Consider the following 20585-nt stretch of genomic DNA (forward strand, 5'->3'; position numbering starts at 1 on the left):
TCATTCACAACCGTCAATTAGTGGGCCCACAACCTGATTAACTGATATCAAAAGTACTCTAGACTACAAACTATGGGTCCCATATACCTTCACATCAACCTCTCATCAGTCAAGATCAAGGACTCCGAAAACGAGGGCAGCTGCCTTCTGCCCACGTCTAGCATATTCCAATATTCTAAAATCTAATCCCCAGAATCTTCCGCATAATACCACCATTGCATCACAGATTCGATACACCCAATAATCTCCAGCCACGTCACCAAACCACGTGAGAACACCTTACGTCGGCATATCTGCCCATCTACCAAGATTGCCACGTGTCTTACGTGGCCAGAAAAAGAAAAAAAAAAAAAAATTGGTGTGAAATCAACGGAACTCCGACCGTTAAATTCTCACCCCTGTCTTCTCTTTCCGTATCTTTCTCTTTCTCTGGTTTTCCCCTTCGCTTGCTCAACTCTTCCTCTCTCTCTATCTCTGGGAATTTATCTATATTACCGATCTTTCTTGAAAGAGAGAATCAGCAAACTTAATTGCAAACCCTAATTCGAAGTGTTGGCTCTTCAATTTGATTTAAGTTTGTCCATCATGAATATGGGATCCGAAACTCGTCCTTCCTCCTCTGCAGTAACAGCAGAGAGGGCTTTCTCGTTCATCTCGAAAGGGTGGAGAGAAGTAAGAGACTCTGCAGATGCGGATTTCCAGTTGATGAGAGCTAGAGCGAACTCCTTCAAGAACCTCGCCACCTCGTTCGATAGGGAGCTCGAGAACTTCATCCATTCGGCTTCTACTTTCTCTGTTCCTGCCATCCGATCTTCTCCACCCACTGAGATTGAATTTGTCAAGAGACTTCGGCCGAAACTTTCTGAGTTCCGTCGAGCATACTCGTCTCCGGATTTTAGCCGGAAGGTTTTGGAGAAATGGAGCCCTAGATCGAGGATTCGGATTGATTTGTCTGCAATAAAGAACGCTATTGTGTCTGAGGTCGAGGATAAGGGCGGAATTGTTGAATTTGGTGATTGGGAGAGGATTCGGCGTGGGAGACAGGTGGGGTTTAAGGAGTTTCGGTGGGAGTGGAAGGGAGAGGGTGAGGAAAATCAGAAAGAATGGGAGCCAATCAAGGCGTTGAAGACGAGGTTGAAGGAATTCGAGCATAAGAATTCTTCGTCTGAGATCTTCAGCAATTTTAAGAACAGCGAGTTTGTGGAGAAAGTGAAATCGAGTCTGGTACGTTCTTTCTCCCCTTCTGTTAGAACTTGGAAGTTTAATTGGATGGATTACTAGGTTTTATAGCTTCTGACGATTACATATGAAATACGATCTTTATTATGCCTTGATTGTGAAGGTAAATTTATTGGATTATTTAATTTCTGTTGGTTGTGTAAGTTGGGATTGGAATTATTGGCCTCATGGTTGCGCATCTTGTTTTGAGTTTTTTGACAAAACTATGAACTCGAGCCGTTTTACCCTAACTTGGTGTCTTTTGTCCTAGTATGATGACTCTGGCTATGGTTATGTTGCCTAAAATACATGTGAGTATAGTAATAGGCTTTATTTCCTCCTTTTTTGGTCGACAGATGTAGTTATAAGCCTGATTATAAATTCTAAGATGTGAAGATGTTACTCGCCTCTGTGAAAACTGCAAGGGAAAAACATTAGCTTTCATGGTCTTTGTCTTGGATTAACTTTCTTCTTGTGCTAAAGACATAGTTTTGGATTTGAAGGGTAAACGGGGCTTGTTACATGGTCTAAGTTTGAAGTTATTTCCTTCTGTCCTCTTTGTCGGTTATTTTTGTATATCTGAGTGGAGTATGTTATTTTGGGATCTAATCAATTCAAGTAGAACTGGCTAGTATATATTTTGTTTTTTACTTTATTTATTAGTTTTCTTTATATTCTGACAGTCATGAATAAGATCCAAAATAGAGTTTTAGACATATTTTAGATTAGTTTACAGGTTCAAACTATTTTTGTTTTCATGACCTAGAATTAATTTATAGTGTAAATAGATTCAATACAGCTAGAAGATATATGATTATATTCTTTAGGAGATTGTGTAAAAGCATATTAATGGAGGTAGGAATTGAAACTACTCATCAGTTAGGAAAATTGTTTTAATCTGGAGAGGGACTTGCAATTTTTTTTTTAAAGAAAGTTTTATTAAAATAATAAGAGAGATTACAAAGGAAGGTGACCTACAGTCACTTAAGAGAATAAAAGATACCAAACTTCACCTCCAAACACCAACCCCGACCCCTTAAGAAAAATCCATACAAACCAGCTGCATGACAAATAAAACATACATCCAGAAAGGCTCTAGAAATATACAAATGACCATCATTTAACAATGGAAATGCATAGAATAAGTACAAAGAGGGAAAAGAGGCTCTAGAAAAACAAGCTTGGTAAGAGAAAAACAATATAAATGGCCATTCCTGCATAACAATACATGAAATACCTTACAACGCTTTCCTTTGCAAAGACTGTGACAGCATTCACTTATTTTCACATGACATTGAAATGTTAAAAAATGATTTTAAGTCCCTAAATTACTTTATTTCTCCAGAGTTTTGATATCTTCACTTGCTCAGCTATGATGCTTTTCGTTGAACTTCCAAACACCTTTATTTTGGTTGTTTTTTATTTAATTTTTAGTTATCTTTTAGAGGTATACACGGGTCATTAATCATGGTAGATGCTAGAACGGGATTCGTGTAGCTGACCCCATATATTTGGGACAAGGCATAGTTGATTTTCAGTTAAGTTGAGAGTTGCTTAGGACTATCTTCCGAGTGCTTAATTTAGTATATGTTTATTGACATGATTTGCTATTTTTAGGCTGTTAATGATAATAACCTGGCTATGGTAGTCTACTAGTGACTCTGCTGATGAGAGACACTTTATTTGTTTGTTTGTCAGTTCTAGCTCTTTTTTTTTCTTTTGTATTAATATATCCTTACAGGTGTGCTGCCGTTGGGGAGGGGCTTTAGCAAAGTGATATGTAGTTAACCAACTTATTAAAAACTGCTCCAATCTATGGGTGCCAAGTTGCATGGTTTTGCAATACACTCGCAAGATTAATGATCCATATTAAACATCTGAAGTTCATTTTGGTTAAAGCTACATCTTTATTGGGTACTTTCTGCTCCTGTATCAAATTAAATATTGTAATACTTTTAGTTTTGATTGAAAGGATGAGTGGTTGACAAGAAGAGAAGCTGTCTATCATAAAGTTTGGTCATATCTAGTGTTTTAAAAGGTGTGGGCAAATGCCCTGAGGCGTGTGCTACAAGTGCTGATGCCTCTGAGGCATACGCTTCAGGTCCATGAGCTGCACACCTCATACGCCTCATGCATGCCTCATACAGAAAAGGCAGAAAGAAAGAAAGAAATGGAATGAGAGGGAAGGAAAAGAAAGAAAGAAAGAGAAGAAAAAAAGAGAAGGAAAAGAAAAGGAAAGGGAAGGGGAGGAAAGAGAAAGGAAAGAAGGCTTGGGCTGGGGACTTTGTCCCCCATACCCCCTAATACCTTTTTAGTGCAGCCCAATTTATTTTTTTGTGCCAGGGGGATCTTGCTCCACTCTGGCTTGCTCAATTTGCTTTCTTGCCTCCATTTGACAAGACCCTTCCTTTCAGCTAGTGCTATGCATCTTATTCTTCTTAATACAAGAATGAGACATCTTTCATGAAAAAAGAAACAAAAAAAAAGGATCCTCTTTCCTCTCCTTCCTCCTCACTCCTTCCTTTTAAGAAGGCTTTCACCTCCTTGTGCTTGGGAGGCTTATGCCTCTTATGTTCCGAACTATGCCTCACACCTTCAGGCAGTGAAATGACTTGCGTCACGCTTCTGTGTTTTAAAACATAGGCAGTATCTTGCTGCAATATGTCATTTTTATTTTTGCCCAAGATTCTTTAATTGTGAAAATTTTGATCATCACAACATGCTGCAATATGTTATTAATTTTTTATTTATAGGGTTCTTTGATAACAGGGGACAGGGGAATGGGTGCAAATAAGCTGCAACATTGATTTTATAACTGCGTATATTTTCAGTTGGCAACAAATCCTTCTAAGTTCTATGTTCCAAACTCCAAGCATTATCTCTCTAATCAAATTAAGCTTGTAGAGCTGCTTTGTTCCTAATGCAAAGAAACAATGTTGTTTCTTCATGAGAAATACTGCCTTTTGGAATTTTCTTTTCATTATTTTCTGTATAATTGTATTTAGTTCATCCTTTTGGTTTCATTTCAAATATTATTTATTTATTATTGGCTTTTCTTTTTTGCAGAAAGCAATTTGCAAGGAGCCTCAAGAATCGAAGGTTTGGGTTATAACTTCTACATCATATTGGCTTCTTATTGATTTTCATCTTTCTCTTTAATTTTTTTTTTAAATTTCAATTTCTTATTACATTGAATCTCCTTTAAATTTGATGATCTAGCATATGCTTGTTTTCACTTTATCAGGTGTATATTTTGTCATTGGCTTAATTTCAGTGCCATATACCACCATTCACTATATCGTCACTGAAAGTTTATATATGAATCATGGAAGCCATTTATTTTAAGGTTTTTTCAAACTTCTTTCCCCTCCCTTTTTTGATTTCTGTGACAAACATCCTCATTGAGGAAGGAGTTATAAGGAGTCAGTTCGTTGGCATAGAAACAAGAGTTATAGCCATGTTATTGTCTGTCATCCAAGAAAGCTTTTACTGTTTCTCCAATTTGCTTTAATTTTAGAATATTTTTCTCGCACATGGGAGTCAGGACTGGAGGGATCCTATTCTATATGCCAATCATGAATACTTTATTTGTTTCATACTTTATCCAGAGAACGTTAATGGTATTCTGCATCCAATGTTATCAGTTTTATTTTAAATGGATTAGGAGGAAATGCACTTTCTTGTTTACGTGTTACCATGGCCCTGTCATTGGTGCTATATAATTGATGGTGTACCCTTTGGTACAAACTCTTCTTTTGCAAAATATTTTTTTGGGAGTAATACATGTGATTGTCTGCACTTTCTTATTTATCGAAAGAAGAAAAAAGTCTGTCACTATTCTCAGTCCAGACAACGATGCCAGATGGTGGCTTGGTTTAAACTTTGTATCCTTGTCATAGGGGTAGATGTGGATTGTTGTACTAAGCTTGGGCCCCATAACTTGCCTGATGGACCTAACATCAGGTTGACCCTGGCTGCAAGCCTGTAGGTATAAACACAATTCCAGTACACAGCAGGCTGAAATGGACCAAGTTTCCAGTTTAATCAAGATTGACAAGTACTTGGATTTATAAGTAGGAAATTTTGCAAAGGATTGCTTATGTCACTTTGTGCTGAATCTTATTTTCTTTATCATTTGATGATAGGATGTACTGCCATTGGATGTACCTGAACTTCTAGCATATTTGGTGAAGCAATCAGGGCCTTTCCTTGATCAACTTGGGTTTAGACGAGGTAAGGAATTTCTCTTGTTCTCGTTGAATTAACTTTTTGATGTTATGGGTCTATATTTAAACTTTTATTTTGTGTGTGTAGGGATGATCTATTAATGTATCATTAGTAGCCTAATTGTAGTGTATGTCAATATAGTTATCAATGGAATGCGGTGTTTAATACTTTTAATTGCAAGGACTTTCATACCTGTGCAGAACCCCTATTTGTTAAATAGGCAGAATCCTTAGACCTTATCACCTTAGTTAATACTTTTGAAATAGCCTTAGTCTGTTTTACTATTAAATGGTATCAGAGCCCTTTTTTTTTGATAAAACAACGGTGTCAGATCCCTTAGATGTTAGAAGAAGGGAGTCACTTCCGAGCTTAGATAAGGTATATTTTCTTTTTGCTATTTCTAGATTAGAACTCTTGATTGCTCAGTCGAGGCTAGAATCCTCGAGCTCGTGACAAGAAGATGCCAGACTATGTTGAGAAAAGGCCATATCTAAGCTTTTTACAATGATTGAATACATTTGATGCACAGTAATATGGTACAACATAGTCCAGAAACTTTCCCACTTTTTACAAACCGTTCCCTTTTGATGGTACCACAAATGTATTTGAGTTGATTGTATGAATTTCAATCTTGAAAACCTTTTTTATACTGCATCCAATAGCAGCCTAAGATAATGGGTTCAATGTATGTGATACTGCTGTTGGCAATGTTTAATGTTTTGTTGCAGATATGTGTGACAAGATAGTGGAGTCATTGTGCAGCAAACGCAAGAATCAGTTTCTCCTGCATTCGTTGTCATCAGGGGATACCTCCTTTGTTGAGCATGAGAACATTAATGATGAACTGGACTTAAGGATAGCCAGTGTTCTCCGCTCTACAGGACACCGTTACGAGGGTGGCCTTTGGACTGATTCGGTAAAGAATGACTTGGAAGATGGGAAAAGGCATGTTGCCATTGTAACAACTGCTAGTCTTCCTTGGATGACTGGGACAGCTGTAAATCCACTGTTCCGAGCAGCATATCTGGCCAAGTCTGCAAAACAAAATGTAACGTTGCTAGTACCATGGCTTTGCAAATTAGACCAGGAGCTAGTTTATCCCAACAATCTTATTTTCAGTTCACCAGAGGAGCAGGAAAGTTACATACGAAACTGGCTGGAGGAAAGGCTTGGCTTCAAGGCAGAATTCAAAATTTCCTTCTATCCAGGAAAGGTATGTACTTTATCTTGTATGCTGTACCATCTTGATTACCTGAAAGTAAGCTGTTTATACAACACTTTTTCACTTCTTAACTTTCAGTTCTCAAAAGAAAGGCGTAGTATAATACCCACTGGGGATACGTCACAGTTTATTTCTTCCAAGGAAGCTGACATTGCCATACTGGAAGAACCAGAACACTTGAACTGGTACTATCATGGTAAACGTTGGACTGATAAATTCAATCATGTGGTTGGTGTTGTTCACACCAATTATTTGGAATACATCAAGAGGGAGAAGTATGGAGCTTTCCAAGCTTTCCTTGTCAAACACATTAATAATTGGGTTGCCAGAGCATACTGCCACAAGGTATGAATGTGTGATTGTTTGATATGGTAATTTCTGTGGTACCTGAAACATACATCCTTCATCCTAAGTAATTGTTTTAGTAGTTGTTTTCTCTCTGCTTATATGGGTAGCAAAAAAACTGAATGTATTTGTCCTTTACAATAATATACTGACTAATTTAGAGTTGAATTAGAAGCTGTATATTTTAATATAAACTGGTGTGGATTTTTTATACAGGTTCTTCGTCTATCTGCTGCAACTCAGGATATGCCAAAGTCTGTCATATGCAATGTTCATGGTGTAAATCCAAGGTTTCTAGAAGTTGGAGAGAAAGTAGCAGCAGAAAGACAACTTGGGCATCAGGCATTCTCTAAGGGAGCATATTTCTTGGGAAAGATGGTCTGGGCAAAAGGGTACCGGGAATTGATAGATTTGCTAGCAAAGCATAAGAATGACCTTGAGGGTTTTAAGTTGGATGTCTTTGGGAATGGAGAAGATGCACACGAAGTTCAGTCTGCTGCTAAGCAGTTTGACCTGAATGTGAACTTCCTTAAAGGGAGGGATCATGCAGATGACTCGCTTCATGGGTATGAACTAATTTAACAAACCTGTTTTATTTAGCCGCACATTATTTTGTATTCAATTTCCTTCTGTTTCTTTCTAATGAAGAGTATGCTTGATTAATACACTTGTTCTTTTTTGTTAATGGTTACAGTTACAAGGTCTTCATAAATCCTAGTGTCAGTGATGTCCTTTGTACAGCGACAGCAGAGGCTCTTGCAATGGGAAAATTTGTAATTTGTGCAGATCTTCCATCAAATGAATTCTTTAGATCATTTCCCAACTGTTTGACTTATAAGACATCAGAAGACTTTGTTGCAAGGGTGAAAGAAGCATTGGCTAATGAGCCTCAGCCTCTTACCCCAGAGCAGATATATAATCTCTCCTGGGAAGCCGCAACTCAGAGATTTATAGAGTCTTCTGATCTGGACAAAGTCTTAAGTTACAGTAAGGGAGTTGCAGAATCAAGCAAAGCCAATGGGAAACATATTAAAGCAGTTTCAGTGCCTAGCTTGATGGAGATGGTAGATGGGGGTCTAGCATTTGCACATTACTGTCTCACAGGGAATGAGATCTTGAGGCTGTGTACAGGAGCTATACCTGGCACAAGAAACTACAACAAGCAACACTGTAAGGACCTTCATCTTTTGCCACCACAGGTAGAGAATCCTATTTATGGCTGGTAACTAAATCAACCAGTCATTAGTATTCTGTGTATAGTAGTAATGCTATATATTTAGGTAACTGTTCATCCTAGTTAGTTGGAAGGGGGGGGGGTCTTTATGATCCCCATGATAATTATTGTCTCTCTTTATCCAACTCTCCATCCATGCCTTTGATCCAAATTTTGTTTTTATTTTTGCCCATATTCATTAGAGTGCTTTATCAACAATAAAGTAAATATGGAGTGCTGTCTTCCAAAGAAGGATGGCCAATCAAGTTTTTTCAAATTTTTTATCTATAACACAATGTAGTACTTAAACTTGCACTGTGTGTGTGTGTGTGTATGGAGAGAGAGAGAGAGAGAGAGAGAGAGAGAGAGAGAGAGAGAGAGAGAGAGCATGTGTGCATATGCTGGTGTGGAAGGAAGAGAGTAAGAGAGCACCTTTGACAGAACTGGAGGATCTCGAATGGTTTACTGACTACTTGTAAGCATCTGACCTAGCTCACAAGGTTGGTTGTCTTTCATCAGGGCATTTTGATTTGGTGCCCTTGCAATTGTTCTTTCTTCCTCTTTATTGCATCAGAGAAGCTAATCTCTCTTTCTAAATCTTACTTCAATCAACAATTTTGGATCTTTTTGATCGACACCCCAAGGAGCTCACTCCTCATCCCAAAGCATAAAGAGGTAAATTGGGTTAGGACTGTTCCTGCCCGGGTACAAGGGTAGAACAAATTTGGACATCACCTGACTTTAAAAGTGTCAAAATGTTAGAATGGCACCATCTCAAGATTTAGGGTAGGGGGTGTTCACTTGCATGCATGATTATGTTTCTCAAAAACAAAAACAAGTACCACATGGAGATCCAAGAATGTATTAATAGGCAAATCATTACTTTTTATCTAGTCTACGTTTGTTTTGGAGTGCAAACACACAAATCGATGGAAATATGCACACATGATGATGTTTACCCCAAAGAAGAGTACAAATTTTGGTTTCAAAAGAATCAAACCAGACGTCGCTGTGATTGAAGATCTAAGTAAGTAAACCGAAGACGTCAATGCTCTCATCCACCACCGACTTGCAACCACTTCCCACACTATTAACCGTCACCCTCCCTCTTTCTCGACCAACGGCAATCTTTCTGGTGGGACCTTAGTCTTTTCTAAAACCTCTGCAAAGGGAGTGATTCTCCGGTCTCCACAGCAAGTAATATCTCAAATTCACAATGGAACTTCCATTTTCCCACATGAGTGGGGATCCCCAACCGGCAACTCAGATCTGATCGGAAGACAGCCCTAAGGTATCAGCTTTGTCTTGCTTGCAGTAGGAATCAATATGATCTGATCTCATCGATCATATCTATGACAATATACCACAGATATGTGAAGCAGCGAAGGAAAAAATAAGTTGTGAAAATCTATAGCTGGTTGGGAGATTTCCAGTCAATGTAAAAGGTTGTGAAAATCCCTGACTAGGTTGTAAAGATCTTTGACAAGCCGCTGCTCTGACACTCCAGATCTGCTACCCACAAAATGTTTTCACATCTATACACCATGGAACACCACTGCCGTGTATTGGGAATATCTCATGGGATATATTCCTATGGGCAACTGTAATCTTGTGTAAGAACAACTTGTGGGTAGCAGATCCGAGACCCTACTCTGACCGGTGGAAGGTTGTGAAAATCTCACATCTGTATAAAAGTTAAAGATTTGAAATGTGACAACAAGAAATGCGAATACTTAGGTTCGATCTATAGCCGGTTGGGAGATGATTTGTTTCCAATCATTGTTTTATCCTTAACCAGTGATATTTCCGGATTGAGAAAATAGAGCCTCTGTTCTTACTGTCTTTTGTAGTATGGCGACAGAAGGTTGATACGTCATCATATCTTAGTCACGGCAATATACCCTTTGCATTTGTAAGGATGGGCAGTTCCAAATGACCACAAATATTCCTTTGTGTTTGTATCGATCAAAACCAAATGGGATGAATTGGACCTGGAAAAACGGTTTGGAAATTGTTTACATTTTTGTATTTGCAGTCTAAACAAATGCAGCCTTAGAAATTAAATTCACACATTATTCAATTAAACAAACAATACAATTATGAGCTTGGCAGGGTGGAGTTAGTTTTTTTTTTTTTTTCTTTCTTTCTTTATGGGGGCCAAAAATTGCAGTCTCAAAGGTATTTCCCCATTGGTAACAACATACATAAGCTGTGTTTGTAGTAGATGTAGATCCAAATTCTATAATCACTAAAAGATGATTGCAAAACCAAACCATAAATAGTATAATAAATGAATGCAATCACTTCTACTGAAAGAATAAATCCAAAGTTTTATAAAATCATACATGCTTGCTAAAAGGTAATTTTATTAGAACTTCTCAAAGAAGCACATACAGAAGGTGATATTCTGTCGGAAATTGAATCTTTCAACAACAATAACAGTACAATAATTCCATTCTTTCAATTTCTAATACACGATTTTCTCTGAAATACTCAGGCCACCTCAGAACTACTTTATGAAAGGTTCTTTTAGGACCATCATGCAAAACAGAAACAGAATTGGATAATGATAGAGGACTAATTAAGAATTTAACTGGAGAGAGGAAAATAAATGGTTTCGATTTTTCGCATGGTACATGAGGCAAAGACAAAGACTAAGTATATTTCCATTGTATCATTTGAGGGAGAGCATTGATGCGGAGCAACCAACCCAACTACAAGCTCATTAGCAAATAAATGATTAATAATTTGGAACCGAAAGACCAGAAGCTCTATTAGAGTGTAGGTGTGGGTGTATTTCCCAAGTTTCATCAGCATGAGAATTGTTAGCATCCGATTTTTGTTCGATTCGTCGCCTTAGCGTCCATTTTACCCCAAACAGCCAATTAGATCCACCCATCCTCTCTAAAACACTCAAATACCAATAAAGCCCCAATTTTCAGCCTCAAATCCCTCAAATCCACCATTAAATCTATCCGATACTAATACAATGACATCGATCAACCCCCATTTGCACTTTAACCCTCATATCAGACACTACCATTAGATTATCCTAAAATACCTATCCAACAAATTTCAACTCAAAATTCCTCCGTTTATCCCTTCATCAAGCGAAGATTTCATTTCAACCATTCTCGTTAGCTTGAAACACTTACATCCTAGATCCTCTTGATTCAAACACATATGAACCAATCAAACCATATGATTGAGCCCTAGACATACAAAACAATTTCCCATGAAGTTTCGACCCAAGACTCTCCCATTTACTCTTTCATCAAATCAAGATTCTGTTTTAAATCATCTCATTAACTCAGAGTCCCACAGTCGTGACCCCCCTAAATCTATCAGACATTGCCACCAGATCCCTGGTACTTTAAAATACCCACATGCGAAATTTCAACCCAAAATACCTATGCTTTCCCCTCCATCATGCCTAGATTCCATTCCAAAGCCCTAGATTGACTGAATTTTAAATCTACCCGATCCAGGCCCAGTTGGCCCAATCTAATCTTACCAATCATCTCAAACTGCCCAAAGACCCTATCCTGTGAACTTTCACCCAAAACTACCTTTGTTTGCCCCTTCATCGCACCAAGATTCCATTTCGAAGCTCTAAATTGATTGAACCACTACCCCTCTAGATCAGATTGATCTGGGCCTAGTTGGGCCATCAAACCCTACCAATCAACTCAGAATGTTCAAAGACCCTACCTTGTGATAGAAACAAAAGTACCCTCTCAGCGAATCAATGGTAGCAACTGTCACCTAAGTCCATCCTTCACTTAATTTTGAACACTATGAATCCATGGTATTCCTAATTTCCTGATCCTGTTAAAGGAATACGGTTTTGAACCAAAACAAAGCTCTCATTCTCCATGGCATCGATCAGTTTAGGCTAAATCCAGTTCAAGTAATCCTCGTTACCACCTTACTCTCCATTGCTTTAGTCTTCTCATTTTCATTTCTTTGTTTATTTTTCCCCTGTTTTGTCATGGCATAGGCAAGATTCAGACCTGTTCATGGGCTGGGCCAGGCTTTGTATATGTATAAACAAAATACACTTAGGCCCGAGCCTGAGCCCAGCCCGATCATCGAGCCTAAGTCTTGAACTTGAGCCCGATCCTCATATAAAACCCAAAACTCGACTAGAAATTTGAAAACAATTTTTTTTTCTTTTTTTATTCAATAAAAAAGTGTTTTATTTATATTAAAAATCTTCAAAACTCAAAAATAATAAACATCTCACTATTACTTAGAAAGAAAGAGAAGAAGAACAAAGAAAAATATTATATATTTTTTTATTAAATAAAAAATATTTTTTATTATTTAATATATAATATCAAGTGGGGCTCAGGCTCGGACTGGGCTTTTTTGAGAAAACCTGTGCCTGAGCCCATGGGCCCAAAACTATGACTAATCCCGACTTAATAATGGGCCGTAGGGCTGTTCACGGGTCGGGTTGGGTCAGTTTACTGGCATTTTTCCAATCGACCCGATTTGGTCGGTTTACCTAGAAATGAAACCGAAACTAACCCAATACTAAATAAAACCGACTTGGTCGGTTTGAATCGGTTTGGGTAATTTTTGTGAATGATTCTCTCGGTGTGAACGGTAAAGGATTCAAGTCTAAGAAATCAAAGGTTGAATGCCTGGAAATTAATATATATATATATATATATATCAGTTCGGTTTCGGTTTTCATCACAAGAAAATTGAAACTGAACCGAACCATCGGTTTATGTTTTTCTGTAACCCAAAACCAACCGGTGCTGAAGAAAAATTGACCAACTCAGGTTGGATCAGACCGGATTGGTCAATTTGAGTCTTGTTATGAACAGCCCTAATGGGCCAGGCCGGGCCAGCCCATCGGGCTACCTGGCCCATGAACAGGTCTAGCGAGATCTAGGGAGGTCATCAAAGCCGGTGATGTCGTGATGATGCTCTTGCCGAACCGGCCTCTACAAAATTACAAAATTATTAATAGTGGTCCGTCATTGTTGTGTTCTCATCCCCGTTCCTTGATTTTCTGGTCTTCCTCTACATTTCTCTGTGATATTTGAGAGGATACATGTATTCCGAATCCTTGTGAAGATGACGGATCATTACCTGTCTCATTGTTTGTCCTTGTTTCTTTTCTGATAGTGCTGCTAATAATGCTGATATGTGTTTGGTTTAGGGTTACTACTTTTATGTTATTGAAGATTAACACTTCGGTAACAGTGACTGAGATTTCAGACAAAAGTTCACCTCATTGTAAACAAGACTTAAATAAAACTACAAAAAAAAAAAAAACAACAAAAGAGAAGGGGCCATAAGGGAGATGGGAGAGTGCCGATCACCAGATTCACCACTTGTAGATTCATAGTGAGGAGAGTAGTTGACCGGGGAGGATAGTTTAACCCAATCATTAAAAAAAAAAGCAAAAGCAAAAATAAAATTACAAATAAATTGAGTAAAGGGGAGCACGGGTGATTGTAAGAGGTGATAATATGAATAAAAAAAATAAGTAAATAAAAATGAAAAACAAAAAGGAAGAAAAGAATTAAGAAAGATAAAGAAAATAAAATCATATAAAATAATAATAATAATAATAACAACAACAACAAAAATAATTTCATAAAACAAATAGGGTTTCATGAGAAAATAGCAAAAAAGCAGTGATAAAAAAAAAAAAAGAGAGAGTAAAAATAAAAAATAATAACAAATAAAAGGATAAATAAAATAAAGATAAAAATTTGGAAAATTTAAAAACAAAAGAATTTTTAGAAGTTTAAGCTGCTGCACTTATCTCAATATGGGGTCCTTAGGTAGAATACTGAGGCTGTCGTCCGGAGGCTAATACCATCTTAATTATCACCACTCCGACAGGCTGTTATAATCCATATAAGGAGGATACCACCATGACGCTTTGATTAAAATGGACCATCATGGTCAGTAGGGATCATATAAAAAATAAATAAATAAAAGACCTTTTCAGAATTCAGTCCATTGATTTCCCAGCAAATATTGTTATGCCCACCCCTCAATAAATACCATCCCCTGAATTGGAAATCTTTTCCCCTTGACACTCACCCGAATTATTTCATTGCATTGAGAATTTTGAGACGAACTGAGCTCAAATTACCCCTAAATAAAATGATCACTTAAAATCAACATACACACAGGTGTAAGTGTGTAACAATTCTTCTTCTAAAGTGTTGGTGTTAGTTAGACCACCACAGCCCATAAGGCTGCAACTTGGGCCGGGTTAGCCCGAACCCAATCCTAATCCAATCCAAAAAAAAAAAGGGCTGGGTTGGGTTGGGTTGAGTTAGGGTTAGAGTTGAAATTTATGAACCTGATTTTATTTCGGGTTTGATTAGGGTTAACCCCTTAGTCAACCCAACCCAACCCGAATCCGACTCTATAGTACATGTAATATATAAATATATGTTATATGAAATATATAATATACATTGATTTGTTTAGATGCATGATATTTGTATAGCCCCCACCACATAGTATCATATATATATATATATTTTAAATAATCACTTCATTTAATCATAATTAGAAAGACTAAAACCTTAATAACATTATCTTATGTTTTTTTGAAAATTTTATTCTTCATCTCGCCTATGTTGTTTGTCGCCCAAGAAAGATCTATTGTAAGTCATAACTTATAATAAACTATAGTCATTTCTAACACTTGTTATTTTGAATTTTATACCAAAAGAATAATAAAAAAAAACATCAACAAACAAATACTAATAAAATATAAGATTAATATATGTAGTGAAAGTTGAGTTAAGATCTAAAATCAAGAAATTTTATGAGGTTTTAAGGAATGGGAAGAAGGTTGGATTGGGCCCAACCCGAAATTAACTTCGAATTGGGTTAAAGTTGAAAGAATTTATTTAGGACTGAATTGGTCGAATTGAGTTAAGGTTAAGATTGAGGTTTAGAACTTAAGATTGAACTAAGGCTGACCCCAACCAGACCTAACCCGGCCCGACTTGCAGCCCTAACAGCCCATTTCTTCTACAATTGGTCATGGAGTTGCAAATAGCCAAACAAAAGAAGACTCCTCACAATACTCGAAGACGAACTTTAATCTAATCGAGCTGTAATTAGTATATCATTATCCGAGTATTTTCCCATCTACGAAAAGACAATTCAGGATCAATGAGAATTTGGTGACAAGTTTCAATTCTAGCTTTGATCTACGTGATGATGGTGGATTTTTCCCTCCAATGATATTGTGACACATGGCACCTTAGAACAAATAGGTGACACCCGGAACCACTTTGGCAACAACTTGCCTTAGCCAAGTTGATGGTGTCCCACCTGGCGGCACAAGTGCGGCCTGGCATGGCCTGGCACAGGCACCAACCTGGCGACTTGGCGCATGTGCTGACCTGGCGACCTACAAGATGTACCCGCTGGGGAATTCGGCATGCATATCCAAACACTCCCACGATCCTTGGAAGTTGGCCCACCTGCCGAACGATCTGGAGGGTGGTCAATATGCATGGTGTTTACCTCCAAGAATCTCGGACCAGTTAGACACGACCTCTCGAAGATCTCGGGGGCGGTACGTGAGCAAGGCCTATATAAAGGCACCAACCCCAATGGCATAGGGGGAGCAAGAGAGCAAGCAAGCAAGTAAGCAAGTTCTAGCTCTCAGACTTTGTAATTTTTAGCTCACAGTCTACTATGAGAGCACTGGCTTAAGCATCGGAGCGACCTCGCCTGGTTAGCCACCCCGAGTTCTCTGATATTTAGTTCCTTGTAGGTCTCTAAAGAGCAACGAAACTCATCAATTCAACTCGCCACCAGGTAGCTCGGCACTTCATAGGTAGCTCGACACTATGGTTAGCTTGCCACCTAGCCTGCCTAGCTTGACTTAGCTCGATAGCCAAAATTCTCCACTTCGACGTGAGTCATCGACCACTTTGAAGCAGACCAAATGACGAGGTACTTAGCCAAAAAATTGATTCATCACTACGTAAGGGGGTTAAATGGATAAACCCATGTAACCCAGCATCCCCTTTCCCACTAATCAAAATTCTTTGATGATTCCTTTTCTAATCCAATAGATTATCAACAAATTAAATTATGGTTTGTGGGTGCATTATGGTATCGCTCCATCACTAAGCCAAAATTTGAGTTTTCAATCAATAAAAAGATCTAATTATATGTGCATGGAGCATCAGTTAGCGGTCAAGAGAATTCTTTTATATTTTTTATTGTAGCCTATATATCTAAATCATCCTTAGTTTAGTTGTATTCTTTCTATTATGCTGATTGGGCTGGATGCTTGGTGATTTAAGGATCCTTTTGTATTTTCATGGTTTCTAACCAAGGATTAAAATATTGGCACAAGATAACTTGGATATAGATATAGATACGGATACGATGTTTGGAAAATACATGACGAAAAATATAGAAATACTTGGATACACTATATAAATGTATAGAAATTTCATAAATATATTAATAATATTAAATTTAATGTCAAAATAATTATAAATAATATATAAATACGAAGGATATTTATATTTTGATCGTATATATAAAGAAATATATTACAACTAATACAGCGAGATGCATAGATATTATGTGCTTTTATTGATAATGCACCAATCAAGAATCTAAGACATATTATCTAGATTCTTAGAAATTAATACATGCACCAATCAAGAATCTAAGACATATTATCTAGATTCTTAGAAATTAATACATGCACAAAGTCATTATTATTTTATTTTCTATTAAAGTACAAGGCACAAAACATATGAAACTATTCTATTTGAATTACTATATCAATATTTTTATTTTATTATTTTTATTTTTTAACATTAACAAAAAATCAACAAAAAATATCATTTCTCAAATGTTTGGTAAACAATATTTTAATTTAAAAATAAATAAATATGTTATTATAAAATATAAAGTAAAGTATTAATTAATAATTTATAAAAATATATAATCTTAACTTAAAATATATCAAATCTATTAAAATTTTGAAGATATATATCATATAAAAATTCATAAATTTTAATTAACAAAATAATTATTCCATTATTAATATTTTATTTTATAAAATTTCTAAAATACACAATTATTTTATTTTTATATAAATGTAGATTAGTGGAATTGACCAATTCAATTTAAATGCATTATTATTTAATGAAAATTTAAATATTAATTAATAATTTATAAAAAATTGAATATACATATAGTTTGAAAATTTATAAAATTTAAGTATTAAAATAATTATTCTATTAATAATAATTTTATTTGTATGAATTTTTTAAATTAAAAATCAAATTTCGGTATATATGTAGATTTGATAAAATACTAATTTTAAAAATTATTCTTTTTAATTTATAATTGGAGTTGTTGAATATTAGTATATATTGTTTATTTGGGTTGTATGTAGGCTAGTAGACTTTAATGTTGATAAAGATTAATGCATTTCTTTTATTCTCAAAAAGTGGTAAGTGGCTTGGTGGTTGAGGCATATGTTCTTGGTCATTGGGCGACTTTAATTCTATGTTTGAATCTATTTGTGACGTATCTTATGGTAGTGAGGTCTGATACCGATATAATACGTCTCATATTAATATTTTAATTCTTGGTTCCAACTAATTAATTTAATTTATTGAACTACATACATAAGCCAAGATGTCTTGTTCAAGCGCTAGCTGAATCTAAATATCGTAGGGTAGATGTTGCAGTTTCAGAAATTGTGTCATCTATTTTTTTTTGTATGAACTCTGATAAGCCAATTGTTTACATATCATTTAATTAGCCTACAGTGTTTCGCTCAAGTAATATTGAATCTGAGTGCCCGTTTGGGAAGGCTTCATGCAGTGACTTTTGGCTTTGGAAGATGAATTCGGTGAAAAATTAGGAAAGCCCCAAGAAATTGACCTTCTGATGAAACTAGTTTTAGTAGCTTTTTCAAAGTGGCTCGGTGAAAGTAGCTTAATCAAATGTAAAGCCCTCCCAAATGGGCCATTTGTATATCAGCTTTACATAATTTGTGGTTCAGCTCCATACTTATGCATAACTGTCTTTTATATTAATTCACATCTGCGCCCCACAATGTCCCACAGCACATCTCCCAATGATAGTATCAGAATTGATGATGTTATCATCGGGAAATGTTTCTAATACATGGTAGGAATGTGCTGTGGGACGTTGTGGAGAACAATTCTGAACTCCTTTTTATATTTAGATAAACTATATTGAAATTGACCATCACTTGATCTAGATATGTCTCGTCCAAATTTCTCGATGTGTGATTCATCTATACCTTTCGACGATGACCCAATAGGTGGATGGTCACTTGGCATCCCTGGAAAGTGGAGGTGTGGGATCAAATATATGCTGATGCAACCTCTCCATGGTAAGTCAGTGAAACTCATTGTAGTATCTATATGCTTCTCTTTGCTGTGTTGCATACCGAGGTAGTGAGGTGTTTGGTATGGTGGTGTTGCATTTCTGTTGCATTTAGGATGTGCTTAGTTTGAAGGAAAAAGTAGGGAAATGAAGGAAAAGATAGGAAAATCATAACAAACCTTGTATAGGTTTTTCTTCATTTTCCTTCAAACCAAACATAGCATTAAGGCTGTGAAAGAGATTTTTCTACTTAAAAGTTATGAATTGATCAAATACAAATTGTTATTTCTATTTAAAACGTCCAATTGATATTTCTTAGACATACACTATTTTAATTGAAATGACACTGATATATGATGTGGTAACACATATTTCTCATAAATTTGTATTGATCAATCCGAAACACAATGGCAATCCAATACCACTAAACCAAACACCCCCTAAATATGGGCCCTTTTGCCTTTAGTTTTACAAGACCATATTTTGTTGTGATCATGGCCCCAATTTAAACACTTTCTTGTAATCCCCCCAATAAAATATGGATACGCCAGCAATCAAATAAAAAATTGATCTGTTGTGTCTCAAGGGTTGCAAAAATCATCCACACCTGCTCGTTGATTTACTGCAAATCAAGCTAAAGGGAAAATCTCACAACACACCTGGAGGCTAATTGCTGATGAAACTCAAAGTTTAAAATCTCAACCGTAATCTAATTGAGCTGAATTAATTGTAACTTCATATAATATACATGTTCACAGTTCTCAGTTTCTTTATTTGCAATGTGTACACAATACAACAATACTTTAGTGGACTTTGGTGCATTCTTTTTTTTTTTTTTATTTGAATCACCTTGTCTTTTAATTATATTCTTTTTTATTTTTTTAAATTAAATGTTGACTAAAGTTAAGATAGGGTTTGAGTGGAAGAGCCGTTGTTATATTTTGCTCCTAACCTTTTGTTTTTATATTAAAATGTTTGAAAGAATAGTACTTTGGATTTCAACTTTGCTTTCAAGGAGAAAGAGAACGAAGCAATAATTATAGTTTAGGAACTTGAAGAAAAGGCAACAAAATTAAATCCCACAGAATATTATCTTAAGGCTCAGTTTGGAAGCAGTATAAATGTAAATATGTACAACATAAATAGATATAAAATACAAGGTTTTGTATTCTACAAATTTGCATTTGTACTCCTTCCAAACTGAGCCTAAGATATTTGTGGTAGAGGTGTAATTTGAGTGGGCTCTGATTGGCATTTGTTTAAATTTCAATGGGCCCGACCTGAAAGCCCAGGCAGATGCAATGCAAAATCTTCAAATTGGGTACCTAACTTGCTCCCCAAATTTGTAATGAAACCAACTAAGGTTAGGGCTGACAATAGGTCAGGGTAGACCAAAATCATAACCATTTATCAAAAATAAAAAAATAGAAAGCCAAAATCATAACCCAATAAGTAAATGTGTAGAACATGTTTCCCAACCAGACCCGGTCTGTAATTGGGACTATCGGGTATAATTGTCACTTAACTTACTACTTTTAACATGTAATTTGATGATAAATCTATTTACGTAGACATTTGAACGTCACAATATGATAATATTATAATTATATCATGAGAAAATAGGTATTAGATTGGTGGTATCTTTTCTAATAATGCCAATAAAGAACCCAACCCAATTATAATTGGGACACAAAATGCAGACCTGAACCTTACATAATTGTGTCGGTTCGGGTCTGCCCGACCCTGACAGCCCTAATTTGCTTTTGCAGGTAGGGTTTTCTTTTTTTATATATATATATTATCTTTTAAAGGGTTATATAATCCGATTGGGGGTTGCTTATCCCCCAAAGAAGGTGTAAATAGGATTTAATCCCAAGTCTCGATTATGACCAGCGGAAAACCTTACCATCAAGCAGATTGACACCTTGTGCTTTAGGTCCTTTCAATTCAATGAAACCACCCAGCCAAAAT

At 36.3% G+C, this 20585-nt stretch overlaps 1 protein-coding gene across 1 annotated transcript; it reads left to right on the top strand.

Moving 5' to 3' along the window:
* The first annotated feature begins 360 nt into the window (after nt 1-360).
* On the top strand, nt 361-8513 carry DGD1 (UDP-Glycosyltransferase superfamily protein). Its single transcript, XM_088950799.1, has 7 exons — nt 361-1224; nt 4285-4317; nt 5364-5451; nt 6174-6658; nt 6746-7012; nt 7229-7578; nt 7707-8513. The coding sequence occupies exons 1-7, from the start codon at nt 586-588 to the stop codon at nt 8236-8238; spliced, it is 2394 nt and encodes a 797-aa protein (XP_088806925.1). The 5' UTR covers nt 361-585; the 3' UTR covers nt 8239-8513.
* The last annotated feature ends 12072 nt before the right edge of the window (nt 8514-20585 follow it).

Source organism: Nelumbo lutea, chromosome 6 (assembly GCF_056320005.1).
Source record: "Nelumbo lutea isolate HS-2025 chromosome 6, American lotus-T2T, whole genome shotgun sequence".
NCBI classification, from domain to species: Eukaryota; Viridiplantae; Streptophyta; class Magnoliopsida; order Proteales; family Nelumbonaceae; genus Nelumbo; species Nelumbo lutea.

Coding starts and splice junctions, on each gene's coding strand:
- DGD1 (XM_088950799.1), top strand. CDS start 586: ATGAATATGGGATCCGAAACTCGTCCTTCCTCCTCTGCAGTAACAGCA. Junction 4,318..5,363: donor AGGAGCCTCAAGAATCGAAG/GTTTGGGTTATA, acceptor ATTTGATGATAG/GATGTACTGCCATTGGATGT. Junction 6,659..6,745: donor TTTCCTTCTATCCAGGAAAG/GTATGTACTTTA, acceptor CTTAACTTTCAG/TTCTCAAAAGAAAGGCGTAG.